The sequence below is a fragment of the Peromyscus eremicus genome, chromosome 3 (genome assembly GCF_949786415.1).
Source record: "Peromyscus eremicus chromosome 3, PerEre_H2_v1, whole genome shotgun sequence".
NCBI lineage: Eukaryota > Metazoa > Chordata > Mammalia > Rodentia > Cricetidae > Peromyscus > Peromyscus eremicus.
In genome coordinates this window covers 83,014,417-83,034,512 of record NC_081418.1, presented here as the reverse complement: position 1 = coordinate 83,034,512, position 20,096 = coordinate 83,014,417, and the positions used below count along the sequence as shown (strand labels likewise).

The window sequence follows — 20,096 nt, the reverse complement described above, 5'->3', positions numbered from 1 at the left end:
TGAAAGCCTGGCCTGCTGCTAACATGCTGGAATTTGACCAAGAAGGATGAGGTTTATGTATAGTGCAAAGAGAACTCCTGGAACAATGGTCACAATTAGTTCGTGTGAATCCTGTCTAGTGGGTGTTGTGCTTGGCACACAATGAAGAAAACCGTGTGGACACTGTTGTCATTTCTGTCCCAGTTGAACTGTTGGCTTTTTTACCTGTCATTTTCCTATTTTACAAAATGATATCAAGAATTGTAACCTTGCCTGTAATCCCAGCACTTGGGAGGCAGAGGCCAGCCTGGTCTACAAAGCAACTTCAAAAGATAGTTAGTGCTGTTAGACAAATCAACCCTGTCTTGAAAATGAAAAAAAAAAGAAAAAAAGAAAAGAAATGTAATCTCTATACTGCATGATCCACAGCAGCTCCCAAATCTCCTAAGACAAATGGAGAGGTGATGGAGAAGTTGGAAAGAGGGAGGTTAGAAGTGTTTTTTTTTTTGTTGTTAAATTAATATTCTTATTTGTGTTTTTAAATTTTTTAACTTCATATAAAATAAGAGGTTTTATTTATGTGTGTATGAGTATGTGCGTGTGTATTTTTTATATACCTTTTATTTTCTAATTTAATTTAATTTTACATATCAGCCATGGATTCTCTTGTCCTCCCCCCTCCTTCGCCTCCCCCACCCCGCCTTCCCCCCAGCCCATCCCCCATTCCCATCTCCTCCAGGGCAAAGACTCTCCTGGAGATTCAATTCAACCTGGTAGATTCAGTCCAGGCAGGTCCAGTCCCTCCTCCCAGGCTGAGCAAAGTGTCCCTGCATAAGACACAGGTTCCAAACAGCCAGCTCATGCAATGAGGACAGTTCCGACTCCCACTGCCTGGATGCCTCCCAAACAGATCAAGCCAATCAACTGTCTCACTTATCCAGAGGGCCTGATCCAGTTGGGGACTCCTCAGCTATTGGTTCATAGTTCATGTGTTTCCACTCATTTGGCTATTTGTCCCTGTGCTTTTTCCAATCTTGGTCTCAACAATTCTCGCTCATACAAACCCTCCTCTTTCTCGCCAATTGGACTCCTGGAGCTCCACCTGGGGCCTGGCCGTAGATCTCTGCATCCAGTTCCCTCAGTCATTGGATGGGGTTTCTAGCACGACAATTAGCGTGTTTGGCCATCCGATCACCAGGGTAGTTCAGTTTGGGCTTTCTCTCACCCATTGCCAGTAGTCCATTGTGGAGGTATCTTTGTGGATTTTTGTGGGCCTCTCTAGCACTTTGCTTCTTCCTATTCTCATGTGGTCTTCTTTTATCATGGTCTCTTATTTCTTGTTCTCCCTCTCTGTTCTTGACCCAGCTGGGATCTCCCGCTCCCCTAAGCTCTCTTTCCCTCAAACCTTGTCCTTCATTACACCCACTCACATCCAGGTTGTTCATGTAGCTCTCATCCATTTCTCTGTCACTGGGCGATCCCTGTGTCTTTCTTGGGGTCTTGTTTTTTAGGTAGCCTCCCTGGAGTTGTGAGTAGAAGTCTAGTCATCTTTGTTTTACATCTAGTATCCTCCTATGAGTGAGTACATACCATGTTTGTCTTTCTGAGTCTGGGTTACCTCACTCAGGATGATTTTTTCTAGATCCATCCATTTGCCTGCAAATCTCATGATGTCATTGTTTTTCTCTGCTGAGTAGTATTCCATTGTGTATATATACCCCATTTTATTTATCCATTCTTCAGTTGAAGGGCATCTAGGTTGTTTCCAGGTTCTGGCTATTACAAACAAGGCTGATATGAACATAGGTGAGCAAGTGCCCTTGTGGTATGATTGGGCATTTCTTGGGTATATGCCCAAGAGTGGTATAGCTGGGTCTTGGGGGAGATTGATTCCCAATTTTCTTTTTTTTTTTTCCAAAAAAAATCTTTATGTTCCTTTATTGGAGCAAGTTTCCTGACGTATACAGTGATGTATTTACTAAACAGAGTCCTGTGCAGAAATTACACACTATCCATCTAGACAGATTTTGGTTACACTTTGCCTATTGATGGAGTAGTTTCATTTATAAAGTTTTATACATCAAAAAGCTTTGAATTTGACCAGGCTGTCTATTAATCATCTCTGAAAAAGTGGCATTTAATTTTAGCTCTATTTTACAGCATTAAAAAGCTTACGCATCAGGTAGCTTCCCAAAACATTATTTTCTGCACAATGGCGTGGAGCAGAGCTCTTCATCCACCCAGATTCAGAGTCACAGCTGAGAGCTTCTGCTACATACCTGGGACAGAGCACTCCCGACCACCCCATGGACTGCATACTCTGATAGCCCACTTCCTTGGCCAGTTCATACTGCTAATGAAGACACACCAGCAGCTGTCCTTCGTACAGATGGCATTAGAGTAACGGTCTGTGACACGGTGGGAGCAGGTGCTGTCATGATATCCAGGTAACTAAAGGCCCATTTAAAAAATGCCAAATTGAGATAAAAATCAAGGGTACAAGTCCATTGCAGCAAACTGTACCCACATCACTCAGTTACGGAGACATTAACACATGATTCAAATCCCTTTAACTCAAATCTGCATAGCCCTGAGGTCATCTTGCAAAGTGCGTATCAAAAAATAGGAAGTTAGGGAGACAAAGTTTGACATGATGTCATTATGCAGGTCAAACTTGGAAGGTCATGTTGAACATCTGTTCTGACAGAAAAGCATCCGGTCCTTTGTGTACACATTGGTTTTATTGTAACAAAGCAACTTGTACACTTCAACATTTAAAATGAGCATTTTTCCTTCCAGTGAAAACCAAAAAAAAAAAAAATTAAAAAATTAAAAATAAAGTTACAACAGAGAATATCAACTCCAAATAAAACCCTACAGGTTCTGCTGATTCTCCCATTGAGTGGCAGGGCTCAAGTCATCGTTAGGAGAGAATTTTATTTAAAAGTGTCATCTTAAACTGCAAGGATGTCTGTTAAACATCACCATCAAACATGCCAAAGGAGAAACCATGTTGTCACGATGCCCACTTACCCCCCCAGACACCTCAACCCATCCTTGCTGACCTTCTATACCCCCCTTTTTTTCTTTTTTTTTTCTTTTTATTAAACAAGAGAAAGTAGACAGATACATGTTGGTAAATGCTAATTGTCTGTATTCACATAGAGACACAGTGTAATCTCTGAGCCCAATATACAGAGAAAGGAAAAAAGCTAGAAGTCTATGCACTACTACACAGGGGCCTGGCACCCCCAGCCTCCAGCAGAGCCAAGGGGGCCGAAGGGTTTTCTTTTTTCCCACAGAGCACAGTGGTGGTGTTGAATCCACAGTTTGAGACAACAAAGGATAAAAATGAATTCAGAACAGAATAGTGGAGATTCTTTTCCTGTTGTATTTTGTTCAAGGTATTTCCCCCAAATAGGTTGAGAACCATGGTGTTGAGAAGAGACCTCAAAAACAGGGCTACTGAGCACAAGAGGGGTTGGGGGGAGGGAAATGACTGCAACTTGCTCCCAGGGACTGGAGAAAATTAAAAAATAAACAGAAAATAAAAAAGAGGGTTGGAATCCATCAGTCTTCTGTGCTAGTCATCCTCGCCTTCATCCTCCTCTCCTTCCTCCCCTTCATCATCATCTTCATCTTCTTCACCTTCATCTTCATCCCCTTCCTCATCAATATCTTCCAAGACTTCCTCTTCATCATTATCATCATCATCATCATCATCATCTTCTGCCTCTCCTTCTTCATCATCTATATCAGGAACCAAATAGGACTGCAAGGCATTTGACCAAATATCGTCTTTGATGACCTCTCCTGACTCATCTGCACCTGCATCAGAATGGTCAGTGAACCAGGTGAAGAAGCTCTCCGGCTCTTCATGCTGCCTCTTCCTGCTGGCCTTATTCTGTGTTTGACTTGAGCGTTTTGTCAAATCCTTTCCAGACTTCCATTTGATTTCAGTGGACTTTGAAGATGTATCGCCACTCTCATTCAGATGAAATTCTTTGGAGAGAACTTTATTTTCAAAGTAAGGATTTTCATCAAAATTAAAATCTATTCTGTAACCTGATTTAATGTCTTCAAATTCTGTCACTTCAACTCTGGTCAAGTAATGCAGAGCCTCTTCATCTTCCTCCCCAAGCAGTGCAGACACTTGTGGATGGTTGACAAATGTTGTTACCCAAAAATTTGGGATTTTGGCGATCAATTCTGACCTCTTCTGAAAAAATGGTTGGCGGAGTTTGTTATATTTTTGTTCTACTTTCAAAATTTCCTCACTGGCTTGTTCATTAAGTCTGTCTATTTCATTTTGTACTTCGTCAATGTGTTCAATTGCTTCTTGCTGTTCTTTTTCTCCCTTCGGCAGGCCGGGAGAGGCCGACTTGTCCTCCAGCTTTGGGGCAGGAGCCGATTTGGGTTTCTTGGACTGAGGCAGGAGCGCAGATTGCCGTTTCAGGGCCATGGCACAAGGGAAGAGGCCAGGAGCCAGAGGCCGGCGGCCCGATGCTCACAGCAGGAAGGAACTCGCAGGAACTTGATTCCCAATTTTCTAAGAAAGCACCATATTGATTTCCAAAGTGGTTGTACAAGCTTGCATTCCCACTAGCAGTGGAGGAGAGTTCCCCTAGCTCCACATCCTCTCCAGTATAAGCTGTCTTCAGTGTTTTTGATCTTAGCCATTCTGACAGGTGTAAGGTGGTATCTCAGAGTTGTTTTGATTTGCATTTCCCTGATGATTAGGGATGTTGGGCAATTCCTTAAATGTCTTTCAGCCATTTGAGCTTCCTCTGTTGAGAATTCCCTGTTTAGTTCTATGGCCCATTTCTTAATTGGACTGTTGGGCATTTTGATGTCTAATTTCTTTAGTTCTTTATATATTCTGGAAATCAGTCCTCTGTCAGATGTGGGGTTGGTAAAGATCTTTTCCCATTCTGTAGGCTGTCGCTTTGCCTTGTTGACCATATCCTTTGCTCTACAAAGCTTTTCAGTTTCAAGAGGTCCCACTGATTGATTGTTTCTCTCAGTGTCTGTGCTACTGGTGTTCTATTTAGGAAGTGATCTCCTATGCCAATGTGTTCAAGGCTACTTCCTACTTTCTCTTCTAGCAGGTTCAGAGTAGCTGGATTTATGTTGAGGTCTTTGATCCACTTGGACTTAAGTTTTGTGCACAGTGACACATATGGATCTCTTTGCAGCCTTCTACACATTGATATCCAGTTATGCCAGCACCATTTGTTGAAGATGCTTTCTTTTTTCTATTGTACGGTTTTGGCTTCTTTGTCAAAAATTATATGTTCATAGGTGTGCAGATTAATGTCAGGGTCTTCAATTTGATTCCATTGGTCCACATGTCGATTTTTATGCCAGTACCAAGTTGTTTTTATTACTGTAGCTCTATAGTAGAGCTTGAGGTCAGGGATCGTGATGCCTCCAGAGGTTGTTTTATTGTACAGGATTCTTTTGGCTATCCTGTTTTTTTTTGTTTTTCCATATGAAGTTGAATATTATTCTTTCCAGGTCTGTGAAGAATTGTGTTAGTATTTTGATGGGGATTGCATTGAATCTGTAGATTGCTTTTGGTAAGATTGCCATTTTTACTGTGTTAATCCTGCCTATCCATGAGCATGGGAGATCTTTCCATTTTCTGACGTCTTCTTTAATTTCTTTTTTCAGGGACTTAAAATTCTTGTCATATAGTTCCTTCACTTGCTTGGTTAGTGTTACCCAAGGTATTTTATATCATTTGTGGCTATTGTAACGGGTGATATATCTCTGATTTCCTTCTCAGCCTGTTTGTCATCAACCAGCAATTTATGAGTGTTCTTTTTACTCCACATCCTTGCCAGCATGAGCTATTAATCATTTTTTTGGTCTTAGCCATCAAATACCACCCCTCAGAGCTCAGAGAACCCTGCAGAAGAGGAGGATAAAGCGTGTAAGAGCCAGATGGGATAATGAACACCAAGAAATAGTATTGTCTAAATCAACAAGAGAAAAGCTCATATGAACTCACAGAGACTGAAGCAGCATGCACAGAGTCTGCAAAGGTCTGCACTAGGTCCTTTATATATTATAGCTTCCAATGTATTGTTTTTACGGAATTCCTGAGTGTGCAAACGAGTAGGTCTTGATTTTGTGCTTTTCCTTGGGCTCTTTTCCTTCTATTATTTTGTCTTGTCAAATTTTGATGTGATAGTTTTTGTTTTATCTTATTATATTTCATTTTGTTATATTAAAAATGAATGAATAAAAACCTATCTATTAGGGTAAATCTTAGCAACTGAACTGTCACTTATACACTCTGCAAGAGGGAAAATCAGTTTTCTCCAATATAATGACATTGGGTATATCAACCACTCCAGGACAGGTAGGAATATTTGACTAACATATAGAATTCCACATTTGTGTGTGTGTGTGTGTGTGTGTGTGTGTGTGTGTGTGTTTGTGTGTGTGTGTGTGTGTGTGTGTGCACTTTTATTTGGGTATAGTCTTTTTCTACTTGGTGTGGTTTTATTTTGTTTTCTTGGTTTTTGGGGGTTTTGTGGTTTTATTACTTTTGAATTTTGAGAAAGAACCTAATGTTAGATGGGTAGACAAGGGAGAGGATGTGGAAGGACTAGGGGGAGTGGAAGAGTATGATAAAATATATTTAAATTTGAATTTTCTAAAAAGACAGAGCAACTACCTGAATGTACCTAACCTATTCATAGGAGCCCATAAAGTCTCAACTCAGAAAGTAAAATCAGAAAGACTCAAGGCATGCAAATGACTTGATGTGAGGCAACATCTTTGTGGCCATCTTTGGGGACAAAGGGGGTCACATTTAAAAAGAAAATTTCCAATTTCCTTTCAATTTAGACTTTAAATGAGTCTGATCAGAGAAGCCAGCCATGTCATTCCTGGTCTTGAGGGGCACAGACTTGAGGATGAATGAGCTACTCAGTTAATGTGGATTTGTTATGGAATTTGATGCACCCCATGCTATTAGGAGTTCTAGAGATCTGTACCAAGGACATCTTCCCACTGAGCTCATGGCTTGAGATGGTGCGGACATCCATGGCATGAGTGACAGTGTGTTGAAGCTCTGCCATTTCTGTTACTACAGTTATTCCCTAAATGGTTTCATTTCCTCACAACCAAGACTGAATTTCCTTCTGTAAAAATGCAAATAGAAACTGATTAGATTTGAATAAAGTCATGATCTGTCACTTCTGTGTTCACAGCCATGTTCAATAATAATGGGAGGGAATCTGGGCAAGGTGTACTGTATGTGACACGTGGAGTGAGGACTTAGGACAATCCAAACAGACCTGAACCCTCTGTTGCTTGCAGCTTTGGCGATGGCCCACTGCTCAGTGTAAAAGAAGCTTCTCTGACTAGGGTTAAGAACAGCACCAATCTAGGGGTGTAAATATAAATATTTAGAAGGCAGTTTGACAACAAGACCATTTAGCAAAACCTCTACAGTAAATCTTCCCCTAGTGTCTGTGACTTCCCTAGCCATGAGTTTCTGGCCAGGTTTACAGTACCAAGAATGAAATCCCTTCTGTGGAGCATGCTTAAACTCCAATCAGAAAATGGTTGACTTCTCCAATAGCAGTCATGCCACTTCCGCACCAGTGGACACATCTTGCCTGGCAAGTCACTGTGTCTAGCACTGGATGAGATCACTGACATCACTTTTCTTCATTAGCAGCCTGCATTGGGTCTTCTAGCACTGTGAAAACTATCCAATAAAGAACTTAGGACATTCCAAACAGACATGAACCCTACTATTTGGTAGCTTTGATAATGTTCCACTGCTCTCTGTAAAAAGAAGCTTCTCTGACTAAGGTTAAGAACATCACTGATCTAGTGGTGTAAATATAAATATCTTGAAGGCAGTTTGACTTCCTGTTTCCAGTCTTGTTTGAGACTGACTTCTCTGTGTACTACATCCAAAGTGTATGGTGCCTTCAGTATAATAGCATTTAACCAATTAGTTATGGCTGACAGTCAAGAGGGATTGTATAGCCCGTGTTGCTTCGTGCTTTGAGGGCTCCCCTGACCAATAACTCATAGGACAGGAGCCTATGCCTAGCACTGAGATCTTCATTTAGTATCCCATGGCTTCTGAGAGCAGACTTGTCCACACACACAGAACCTCTTTTCAAACACTTGTAAACATATTTATAAATGGCTTGTAGACTAGTGGGTTTTCCTGAGGCATCTTCACACATCCTTAGTGTTAGTTAACTGCCCCCTATTTTTCTCCCATCTCCCTGCTTCCATGTCCCTTAAACCTTTAACCCACACAACCCTTGATAGGAAAATATAATAAGGACGTTTACCTTAAAGGTTGCTTTTGCAGTTGCAGTTCCTGAGTTGTATTACATAAAAAGCTGTTAAATGTTCTGAGACAAAGACAGAATTTTCAAAAGTTTCTGAAATAGTCCCAAACATATTTCTGCTACTTTTACAATATGTTTATATGAAACAGGACTTTTAGTTTGATAACTCAATACTCTGAAATATGTTGAAATTACTCTGTGTACTGTAGAATCAACTATGCAGGAAGTTCTTACTTGACCTGTGGACGATAGATGGATCTTGAAAACAAATATAACATAGTGTTGTATGTGAGAGATGATGAGGGCTTGAGGTAGGGCAAGGATGAAGAGATTGAGGAGAGAAGTATTCACTTACACAATTCAGATGAGCTAGAAATCAAAGTATCATTATCTGCAGATGACATGAGAGTATGCATAAGTGATCCCAAAAATTCTATCAGGGAACTCCTACTGCTGATAAACACCTTTAGTAAAGTGATTGGATACAAGATTAACTCAAAAATTCAGTAACCCACTAGGCAGTGGTGCTGCACACTTTTAATCCCAGCACTCGAGAAGCAGAGGCAGGGGAATCTCTGTGAGTTTGAGGCCAGCCTGGACTACAGAGTGAGTTCCAGGAAAGGCTCCAAAGCTACACAGAGAAACCCTGTCATAAACAACAACCACAACAACAACAACAACAACAACAACAACAACAACAAAAATTCAGTACCTCCTATATACAAACGACAAAAAGACTGAAAAGAAATCAGGGAAACAACACCCTTCACAATAGCCAGAAATAATATAAACTATCTTGGGGCAACTCTAACCAGCCAAGTGAAAGACTTGCTTGACAAAAACTTCTTTGAAGAAATAAATTAAAGATTTCACGAGATGGGAAGCTCTCCCATGTCCATGGACCAGTAGGTTTATATAGTCAAAATGGCCATCCCACCAAAAGCAATCTACAGATTCAGTGCAATCACCATTAAAATTCCCACACAATTCTTTACAGACATTGAAAGGACAATACTCAACTTCATATGGAAATACAAAAACCCCAGGAAAGCTAAAACAATCCTGTACAATAAAGCAACTTCTGGAGGCAACGCCATCCTTGACTTCAAGCTCTGCTATAGAGCTATTATAATAAAAACAGCTTGATCTTGGCATAAAAATAGACACATGGATCAATGGAATCAAATTGAAGAACCAGACATAAATCCACACACCTATGGACACCTGATTTTTGATAAAGAAGGCAGAAGTACACTATAGAAAAAAGAAAGCATCTTCAGCAGATGTTGCTGGTCTAACTTGATGTCTGCAAATAGATCCATATTTATCACTCTGCACAAAACTTGAGTCCAGTGGGTCAAAGACCTTAACAAAAAACCAGATACACTGAAAGTGATAGAAGAGAAAGCAGGGAATAGCCTTGAATGCATTGGCACAGGAGACAACTTCCTGAACAGAACACTAATCACGCAGGCACTAAGGTCAACAATTAATAAATGGAACCTCATGAAACTGAAAAGCTTCTGTAAGACAAAGAACACTGTCAATAAGACAAAAATGCAGCCCACAGAGTGGAAAAAGATGTTTATCAATTCCATATCTGCCAGAGGGCTAATATCCAAAACATAAAAATAACTCAAACAACTAGTCATCAATAAATCAAATAATCCAACTAAAAAAATGGGTCACAGATCTAAACAGAGAATTTTGTTTATTAATTTTTTTCATTTTAAATACCAACCACAGTTCCCTTTTCCTCCCCTTCTCTTGTTCCCTTGCCTCCCACCCCCATCCCCACCCACTCATCAGAGGGAGTAAGGCCTCCCTTGGGGAGTCAACAAAGTCTGGCATATCAAGTTGAGGCAGGACCAAGCCACTTCCTCCTGCATCAAGGCTGAGCAAGGTATCCACAGGGCATGAGCTCCAAAAATCCAGTTCATGCATTCAGAATAACTCCTGATCCCACAACTAGGGGCCCCACAAGCAGGTCAAGCCACACAACTGTCACCCACATTCAGAGGGCCTAGTCAGTCCCATGCAGGTTTCCCAGTTGTCAGTACAGAGTCTTTGAGCTCTCACTAGCTTGGGTCAGCTGACTGTGGTTTTCCCCATTATGATCTTAATCCCCTTTGCTCATATGATCCTTTCTCCCTCTCTTCAACTAAACTTCTGGATCCCAGTCCTGTGCTTGGCTGTGGATCTCTGCATCTGCTTCCTTCAGTTATTGGATGTAAGTTCTATGATGACAATTAGAGTAGTCACTACTCTGATTACAGGGGAAGGCCAGTTCAGGCACCTTCTCCACTATTGCTTGGAGTCTTAGCTGGGGTCATCTTGTGAATTCCTGGTAATTTCCCTGGTAGCAGGTTTCTCCCTAACCTCATAATGTCTCCCTCTATCAAGAGATCTCTTTCATTGCTCTCCCTCTCTGTCCCTCCCCCAACTCAGCCATGTTGATCCCTCATGTTTCCATTCCCCATCCTGTCCCTTCTACCCCTTCCCAGTTTACTCAAGAGATCTTAACTATTTCCCCTTCCTTGGGCACTCCATGTGTGTCCCTCTTAGGGTCCTCCTTTTCCCCTAGCTTCTCTGGGATTGTGAATTGTAACCTGGTTATCCTATGATTTGTGTCCAATATCCACCTATGAGTGAGTACATACTGTTTTTGTCTTTCTGAGTCTGGGTTACTTCACTCAGGAAGATTTTTTTCTAGTTCAGGAAAAGCCCAGATCAGCTCATTTTTTTCTGCTCCAAGTGACTCCTAAGACCCAGATATCCTAATGCTGCTTCTGGAGCAACTGCTTCTGGCCTGTGAACAGATTTGACACTACCTGCTGCTCCCTAAAATACAGAGAGAAAGATTTTGTAGATGTAAAAATATACAAATTCTGAGCATTTGAAGTTCCTTTAAAGGGAGATTGACCTGGGTATGCCTGACTTAATCAGGCCAAAGCCATTAAAGAGAAGCCATTTCCTCTCTGCTCTGCATCCCCTTGCTGGTGTAATAACTGAGATCGCACATGTCAGGGGACTCTCAGTGCCTGTAGGACCTTAGGGAAACCGCCAGCCCACAATTAATAAGGGTGTAGCAACTCAGCCACAGAGTTCCTGTGTACACATGCTGACTGAGCTGGAAAGGAGAGTCTCTGAGCACCCAGATGAGAATGCAGCCCTGACAGCACCTTGACTGTATCCTATGAGACCCTGAGCAGAGGACCCAGACACACCCTGCCCAGATTATAGGTGTTGAGCTCATAAGGCACTGAGTTTGCATTAACTATTGTGCATCGGTAGAAAACTACTACAATACAGTTTCAGTACGGTGATCTAGGACTGTGAACTTGAAAAACTCAGGAGATGTGCATCTGAGAGAAGTTGCTAAAGATCATTATGTTGAACTTTCCTGTTCCACATGGGAGGATACAGACCCTCAAAGAAGGCTCATATAGAAGTAGAAGGTGTCTGGGAAGTTAACCATCCATGATCATGGCTGTGCACTCTTGGTCCTCTGGAGTTCCTGCATCTGCAATGGTAGAACAACAAGAAAATGAAATGGAGGTGGGTGTGGTTCCGTGATCCAGCTGCTGGGGGAAGGGGCAGGTGGGTTGTAAGTTCACTGTCAGTGAGTGTTAGATAGTGATTCCAAGGTGAGTGCAGGATAAATAATGAGACCTTTTTTATCCCACCCACTAAAAGAGAGTGAAAATGGAGTTATAAATGAAGGAATGTAAAAAGAGAGTGTGTGTCTGCACATGTGGAAGATACTGCAGAAAAAGACTAGACTATTGGACATGGAGGAGAGAAGAGCTGATAAATCCAAGACTGTGATACATGTTCATGATGGACACAGAGATGCAGGTCAGAATCAAAGCAGTAGAAACAGCCACAGAAGCCTCACATCTGTGATTTACTGAAAAGGGATTTTCTTTTTCTTTTTTTTTTTAAATTTTTATTTTGCAGTACAATTCAGTTCTACATATCAGCCACAGATTCACTTGTTCTCCCCCCTCCCGCCCCCCTTACCTTCCCCCCAGCCCGCCCCCCATTCCAATCTCCTCCAGGGCAAAGCCTTCCCCACAGACTGAGATCAACCTGGTAGACTCAGTCCAGGTAGGTCCAGTCCCCTCCTCCCAGGCCGAGCCAAGGGACCCTGCATAGGCCCCAGGTTTCAAACAGCCAACTCATGCAATGAGCACAGGACCCGGTCCCACTGCCTGGATGCCTCCCAAACAGATCAGGCCAATCAACTGTCTCACCCACTCAGAGGGCCTGATCCAGTTGGTGACCCCTCAGCCATTGGTTCATATTTCATGTGTTTCCATTCGGTTGGCTATTTGTCTCTGTGCTTTATCCAACCTTGGTCTCAACAATTCTCGCTCATATAAACAAACCCTTCTCATTCCCGCTAATTGGACTCCCAGAGATCCACTCGGGGCCTAGTCATGGATCTCTGCATCCAGATCCCTCAGTAGTTGGATGAGGTTTCTAGCACGACAATTAGGGTGTTTGGCCATCCCATCACCAGAGTAGGTCAGTTCGGACTGTCTCTCGACCATTGCCAGCAGTCTGTTGTGGGGGTATCTTTGTGGATTTCTGTGGGCCTCTCTAGCACTTTGCTTCTTCCTATTCTCATGTGGTCTTCATTTACCATGGTCTCCTATTCCTTGTTCTCCCTCTCTGTTGTTGTTCCAGCTGGGATCTCCCGCTCACCCAAGCTCTCTTTCCCTCGACCCTCGCCCTTCACTACCCCCACTCATGTCCAAGCTGTTCATGTAGATCTCATTCCATTTCTCTGTCATTGGGCGATCCCTGTGTCTTTCTTGGGGTCCTGTTTTCCAGGTAGCCTCCCTGGTGATGTGAGTAGCAGTCCAGTCATCCTTGTTCCACATCTAATATCCTGCTATGAGTGAGTACATACCATGTTTGTCTTTCTGAGTCTGGGATACCTCACTCAGGATGATTGAAAAGGGATTTTCTTAAACCCCAAGGGCATAGAAGTGAAAACACATTGGGGTGAGAACATCAGCAAGACAACCGACAACCTTCAATGTTCAAAGCTCTTATTATTTTGAGTGATCCAGAAAAAGTTTTTTTTTTTTTTGTAAGTTCAATCTATTGAGTATAGAAATGCTTTGAAATAGTACCAGAGAGGTCTTTATTAGCAAACAAGTTGTTAAATTATAAAGCACACAGAGTAGTACAAACACACGTAACAGTTTAAAAATTTTCTATGTTACACCTTCCTCCTTTTGGAAGCAAAACTTCTAGGTTCTATGGCTGAGATGTACTGGGGAAAGAGAAAGCTGAGAGACTGAGCCTTAGTGAGCAGCAACCCCAGGAGGTTTTTGTTTAGCCCTGGAGCACTGTGGGAGGAAACTCAATAGCCTGCTGACAGTAATAGGTTGCAGCATCATCAGCCTCCACAGGATGGACTGTGAGGGTGAAATCTGTTTCAGACCCACTGCCACTGAACCTGGCAGGGACCCCAGAATCTAGGTGGGATGCTCCATAGATGAGGCGTTTGGGGGGCTGTCCTGGTTTCTGTTGATACCAGTACATGTAAGTGAAAAAGATGTTACTGACACTCTGGCTGGCCTTGCAGGAGATGGTGACCCTTTGCCCCAGTGACACAGCCAAGGAAGCTGGAGATTGGGTCAGCACGATGTCCCCAGTGGTGCCTAGAATGATAAACATACACGTTACTGTCACAGATATACTGAAACCATCATGGGGTAGCACTGTTGTATTTGCAGACTTTAACAGCAAGCTTGAGCTTTACCTTGAAAAAAAAGAAGAGGGAGCTAGGTAAATCAGGGCTTGAGAGATAACTCAGTGGCTAAAAGCACTGGCCAGGGTACCTAGGTCTGGTCCCCAACACCAACTTAGTGTCTCACAATGTCTGTAGCTGCAATTACAGAGGATTGGACACCTGTTCTTGCTTCCACAGGCAACAGGGCTACTTGTGATACACAGATATTCATACAAACAAAACAACTATACACATAAAGTAATTAAAAAAATAAGAAAATTAAGGTGACTAGGAACCACAAAACTAATTAAAAGCCATAATTTCAATGATCAGGACACCAAAGCATGGGAAACAGTCATGGCCACAGTGGTTGCTCCCAACACTGCACCCTCTCACCTGGAACCCAGAGCAGCAGTACCCACAGCAGGAGAGCAGATGACCCCATCTCTGAGACCTGGACTAGAGGCTGCTTCTTGGGCACTGGCAAGCTGCCTTTAAAGATGCTTTGAGCATTCTGCACTGTGGCTGAAGCCTCAATATGCAAATCAGCTTAGAAAAGCTTGACTTGCTGCTCAAAGGACACCTGCTCTGTGTCACTCTATCACCCTATGACAGGATTAGCAAAGAATTCCCTAGAGTATTTTAAGTGTATCCCAAGTGATTGTGCTGCTGGCCCTGTGGAATCATGGTCTGTTAATTAGAGGTTCCATGTGGGGAGTTCACTCTCACTGCTCTGCTATAGAGAATATTGTATGCAGGAGCACTTTTATTCCTCAGAATTGTTTTTTTTAAAAAGCCTTTTTATTGATTCTTTGTGGATTTCACATCATGAATCCCAATCCTATCTGTTTCCCCATTTCTCTGCTTCCTCCTTCTGTCCTTACAACCTCCCCCCAAAAACAAAATTTAAAAGGAAAACCCAAGACCCCAAAAGCAAAACAAACAAACAAAAAAAAAAAAGAAAAGAAAAAAAAAAGAAAAAGAAAATTAAAAAATCTCGGCATGGAAACTGTAGTGTGGCTCACTGAGTCACACGGTATATCCTTTAGTCCATATATCTTTACTTGTAAGTATTTATTGCAAAGAGTCATTGCTCAGGTTGGAGGCCTCTGGCTTCTGGTACACCCTCAATACCAGGCCTTCACTGGGACACCATTTGGATATCCCATTTTTACCATGCATCCTGGAGATTCTGTAGCTTTGGATCTGTGTGTCTGGCTCGTTCACATGCTTCAGCAGTTCACAGATGAGGTGGGTGTCTGGGTGGGCTACCTGTAGTCCTGGTTCTGGGCCTGGGTGGCAGCTGGGTTGGTCAGCCTGCCAGCTTTCTCTCATCTTCACCACCCAGGCAAACTCTCCAGCAGTGCCCCAGCCAGCTCCCCCAGTGCAGCAGACAGCAAGGACCAGGACCAGTGTTCCTGCTCTCACACCCTCGGGTCTAGCTCACTGAAACTCAGACCACCAAGGCCAGCTCTACAGTTTTGTCCAGGTGAAGTGCAGGGCACACTCTCGGGTTTCTGCACCAGGTGAGGAGGGGCAGGACCAGCTCTTCTGTTCTTATGCCCCTGCAGTCGGCTCTCCTGCCTGTCACAGATGGTAAGGCATGGGAGGAAGGCCTATTTCCTTTACCCTTGCCATCCCATAGTATACCAGGGATGAGGTGAGGGCAACTCTTCTGTTCTCATGCCTACAGGCCTGGCTCAACTGAGCCCCACCAACAGGGTCAGCTCTAGTGTGCTGCCCTGGTGAGATGCCATGCCACTCTTCCACGTGCTGCAGCTGGTGAGGGGCAGGGCCAGTTCTCCCACTCTGTGGTCCTGGGGCCAGCTCTCTCACCTGCCACAGGTGGCAAGGGGTGAGGGGAGGGAGGGCACGTTTTCCTTACCCATGCTATCATGAGTTAGATGAGGGGGGTGGGATCAGTTCTCCTGCTCTCCTGACCCCCAGCCCGCTCATCTGCACCCCTCACCAACTAGGTCAGGTCTGTTGTGTTTCCCAGATGAGATGCAGGTCCTGCTCCTCCTAGTGCTGCTGCCAATTGGGACAGTGCCAATTCTCCAACTCTCATGACCTCAGGGTCAGCTCTCTCGTGTGCCCCATGCAGTGAGGGGCAGAGGATGGGGGATGTCATCTCTCCCTCACACCTTCCACCACATGGCAGAAGAAGGGTGGGGCCAGATCTCCCACGAGCACTGGGGTCAGCTTGACTCTGCTGCCTGGGCTAGGTGCAGGGTCCACTCTCCTGAGTGCTGCAGCTGGTGAGGGGCAGGATCTGCTCTCCCACTCTCGACTCTGGGACCAGCTTTTCCAGCTTGCAGCAGGTGGCAAGAGGTGAGGGGCAGTATCTCTCCCTTGCCCATGCCACTGAGTGACAGACTGTGGGGCTAGTTCTCCCACTCTGCATATTCAGGGTATGCTAACATGCAACTTTGCCATCAGGGACAGCTCTACTGTGCCTCCCTGGGGAGGCACAGGGCCCTGCTCTCACCGGAGTGGTGCAGTTGGTGAGGGGCAGGGCCATCTGTGTGCAGCTCCATCCTCACTGCTTTCAGTTGTAACAGGAGCCACGGACATCAACACAGACCATGGCTACACTCAGGCCATGGACCCAAATGTGGTCACAGGGAGCAGCCCAGTCCTGGACGACACCATGGCCCTAGGAGGCAGAGCAGGTCACTTAGATTGGCATGGACCTAACAGCAGCATGGCCCTTGAACACCCACACACCCCCAAGTGTGGGCTCAGATTCTGGACATCCACACTGCCTTTGATGGTAACAGGAACCTCATACATCAGTGCAGGTCCTGTCTTCGGCAGAGCTACAGACCCAGACATGGCTCTGGCTGCATTTCAGGCCCGTACAATGCCCTGGTCCTGGATGGCATCATAGGTTTTCCAGGTCTGTATGTGCCCAGCAGCAGCATAGCCCTCAGGCACCAAGAACGCCACAGGTGAAGACCCAGATCCTTGGCATCAGTGTGGCCTCTTGTGGCAACACAGGCCAAGGGCATCAGCACAGACTCAGGCTGCAGTAGGACCATAGTCCCAGACATGGTCCTTGGCAATAACCCAGGCTCAGATGTCATCATGGCCCTAGCTGGCCTTGCAGTTAGAAGAGATGGGCATGGCACAAGTTCTAGCATGTCTCCCAAATGCCAACATGTTCTAAGGTAGCAGCCTAGACTCCTGGACATCCACTAAGCCTTCAATGGTAAGAAGAGCCACCGACATTGACACAGACTCTGGTAGGGCCTTGGAACCAGACATGGCATACTTCCTTAGTTCAGGACTGGGTGACACCATGGCCCCTGATGGCAGTATGGGCTATCCAGGTGTGTATGGCCTAGGTGACACTTGACCCTCTAAGACCAACATGGTCTCAGGTGTTAGTTCAGACTTCAGATCTCTGCACAGCCCTTATTTGGCAACAGGAACCATGGACATCAACTCAGAGCCCAGCCACAGCAGGGCCATGGACCCAGACATCTCCTCTGGCAGCAGTTTGGGCTGGACATCACCATGGTTCTGGATTTTGGCACATGACTCCTGGATTGACATTCCCTGTGGAAGCACATCCCTTGGACATCAACCTGGTCACAGGTAGTGGCCCAGACTCAGGGTGTACACAGGGCCCTCTTTGGTAACAAGAGCCACAGACATCAACACAGACAGCCTTAGCTGCATCAGGGTTTTGTACCAAGTTGTGGCACTCAGAAGCAGCCCAGACCTGGACATCTGAACCTGGATGGCTGTAGGGCATCTACATCAGCCTGTTCCTCACTGCCTTTGCCTCTTCAAATCTGCCTTTCCCCTCATGAATTGTTCTGTATCTTACTGTCTCCCATTTTGCCTACTAGACTCACTCACCATAAGGATGCCTGACTGCCTGGTGGGCAGGTTTGTGGGAGAAATTCTTTCTGCAATGAGTTAGTTTCCTGAGGTGGAGCTGTGCTTTTCCTCTGGAGTCTGCCTAGCCTAGATCAGAATTAAACTTTTAAAAAATGCCTTTATTTTTATTTTATGTATATGAGTATTTTGCCTGCATGTCTGTGCACCACATTTGTGCCTGTGGTCTTGGATACCAGAAGAGTGCATGGGATTCTCTCTCAAACTAGAATTACAGATGGTTGTGAACTGCCATGTGGATGCTGGAAACTGAACCCATGTCCTCTGAAAGTTCAGGATGGGTTCTGAACCAATGGCCTATCTGTCCAGGTTGCAAATTGTTTTCTGTATCTTACAACAACAATGTATTTCACATTTTGATTCTTCTCAACAAGAGAAAGCAATCAGGTTTCACAAAAAAGAAAAAAAAAAGATTGTGGTGTGGTTCAGATTAGAAGGGGACATAGGGTCATTAGATGGCCTTAATTCCAACCATCGTTAGGAGCAGGAAAGGCAGTGAGCAGTGAGAATGACATGCAGATGGGCTCTGAAAGCCTAACTTTGAATATGAATGGACTTCACCATGGGTAAGACATGCTTGTCCACCCACTCAACCTAAGGCCAATTCTGGACCCACATGACTCCTTCACAGACTGAGGAGTCACTCTCCTGAGACATATTCAGAATGGAGAGCACCCAGCCCTCTATATTCCAGTTCCATTCTTATGCAAATGGATATTTGAAGTGAGGAACCCCACTTGAACTATCAAAATCATGGTATCCTAGAGATAATAGGGATAGTTATGTAGTTAGTGCAGTTAATGTTATAGTGTACAGTCCTCTTAATGTGTTCTTAGATTGGGCTTGCAGGGTTTTTGGGAGGCTATGTTAATCAGGGACATTGGTCTCTTTGTCGTTTGTCCCATATGTCTTTGTGTTGTCATCTGGGTAATTCTGGCTTCATAGCGGTGGTGTTTTTTAATTTTCTTGTGGTGTTTCTTCCTTCTGCATGGCTTGGAACAGTTCCAGGGCATTAATGTCAGCTCTTCATTAAAGGTCTGGCAGAATTTTCAGAGGACCCCTCCAGTTGTAAGCTTCACTCTTGAGAGTCATTTTATTACCATGTCAACAGAGTTGCTTGCTATGGTTCTGTTGAAGTTGTTGACATGGTTTTGATTTAATGTGGTTATGTCGTATGTGTCTAGACATCTATCCACTTCTTCAAGATTTTTCAGTTTGGGGGAATATAACATTTTAAAGTACTACCCAATGGTTGTCTGGATTTCATTTGAATGTGTTGCAAGCTCCTCTCTTCTATCTCTGATATTATTTATGTAGGTCTGCTTCTCTTGCTGTAGACTGTAGATTTATTCAAAGAACAAAGTCTTTGAATAATTTTATGCACTGTTATTTTAATATCTATTTCATTAATTTCTGTCCTAATATTTATCACCTCTTGCCATTGACTGACTTTGGGTTTGGCTTGAACATTTCCTTAGACCTTGAGGCTCATCATTAGGTACTTATTTGAGATTTCTCTGAATTTGGTCATTATTTGAGGTCTCCCTGCTTTTTTAAGAGGGTATTTACAGTAATAATCTTTTCTCACCATGACTTAGATGCATCCTGAAGACGCTGGGAAGCTGTGCTGTCATTTTCATTGGATTCTAGGAATTGTTTTCTCACTGATTTCCTCAATAAATCAATGGTAATTCAAGAGGATACTGTGCAGTCTCCAGTTACTTGTGTGATTCCATCCTATGAGATGTCATCAATGGAGGCACAAGGGAAGATGTTATCTGCATATTGGAGGACATTAACTTGTAAGTAAGTAAGAGAATTTAGAAAGGTCCTGTGACAGTGTCTATTCAAATAAGTGAAGACGGTTTTGGTACTCTTGAAGCAATATAGTTTAAGAGAGTTGGGTGGTTTGGTTTAAAGGATCCACAAAGGCAAAAAGATATTGGTAATCAGGATGTAAAGATAAGCAGAAAAATTCATCGCTTAAACCTAAGACTGAAACATTTGGTCCTCTTAGGGATTTGTGTTTACAAAGAATAGGGTTGGGGGCTCCTAGGTAAGTAGGGACTATGGCCTGGTTAATGAGGAGGAGGCGCTTTACTGGCTTCCATTACTAATCAGCCTTTTGAACA

General features: G+C 43.8%; 1 protein-coding gene, 1 long non-coding RNA gene and 1 gene segment (V, D, J or C); 1 reads left to right on the top strand and 2 right to left on the bottom strand.

Moving 5' to 3' along the window:
* LOC131907031 (uncharacterized) overlaps window positions 1–17,957 on the top strand; it is a 42,173-nt gene extending 24,216 nt beyond the window's left edge. For 2 of the 6 annotated variants that reach the window (XR_009378269.1, XR_009378274.1), the window contains exons 5-9: window positions 5,878–6,026; window positions 12,006–12,167; window positions 13,149–13,215; window positions 15,407–15,547; window positions 16,958–17,957. This is a non-coding gene — a long non-coding RNA (uncharacterized LOC131907031). The other 4 variants (XR_009378271.1, XR_009378273.1, XR_009378270.1 and 1 more) reach the window with 4 other exon arrangements.
* Window positions 1–20,096, bottom strand: part of LOC131907030 (Ig kappa chain V-III region MOPC 321-like) — a 106,695-nt gene that overhangs the window by 67,277 nt on the left and 19,322 nt on the right.
* LOC131907029 (protein SET-like) lies at window positions 3,351–4,523 on the bottom strand. The gene has a single exon (XM_059257924.1). The coding sequence runs from the start codon at window positions 4,439–4,441 to the stop codon at window positions 3,563–3,565; it is 879 nt and encodes a 292-aa protein (XP_059113907.1). The 5' UTR covers window positions 4,442–4,523; the 3' UTR covers window positions 3,351–3,562.

What these genes read in the sequence shown, in the direction of transcription:
- LOC131907029 (XM_059257924.1), bottom strand. Translation starts at nt 4,441, where the DNA reads ATGGCCCTGAAACGGCAATCTGCGCTCCTGCCTCAGTCCAAGAAACCC.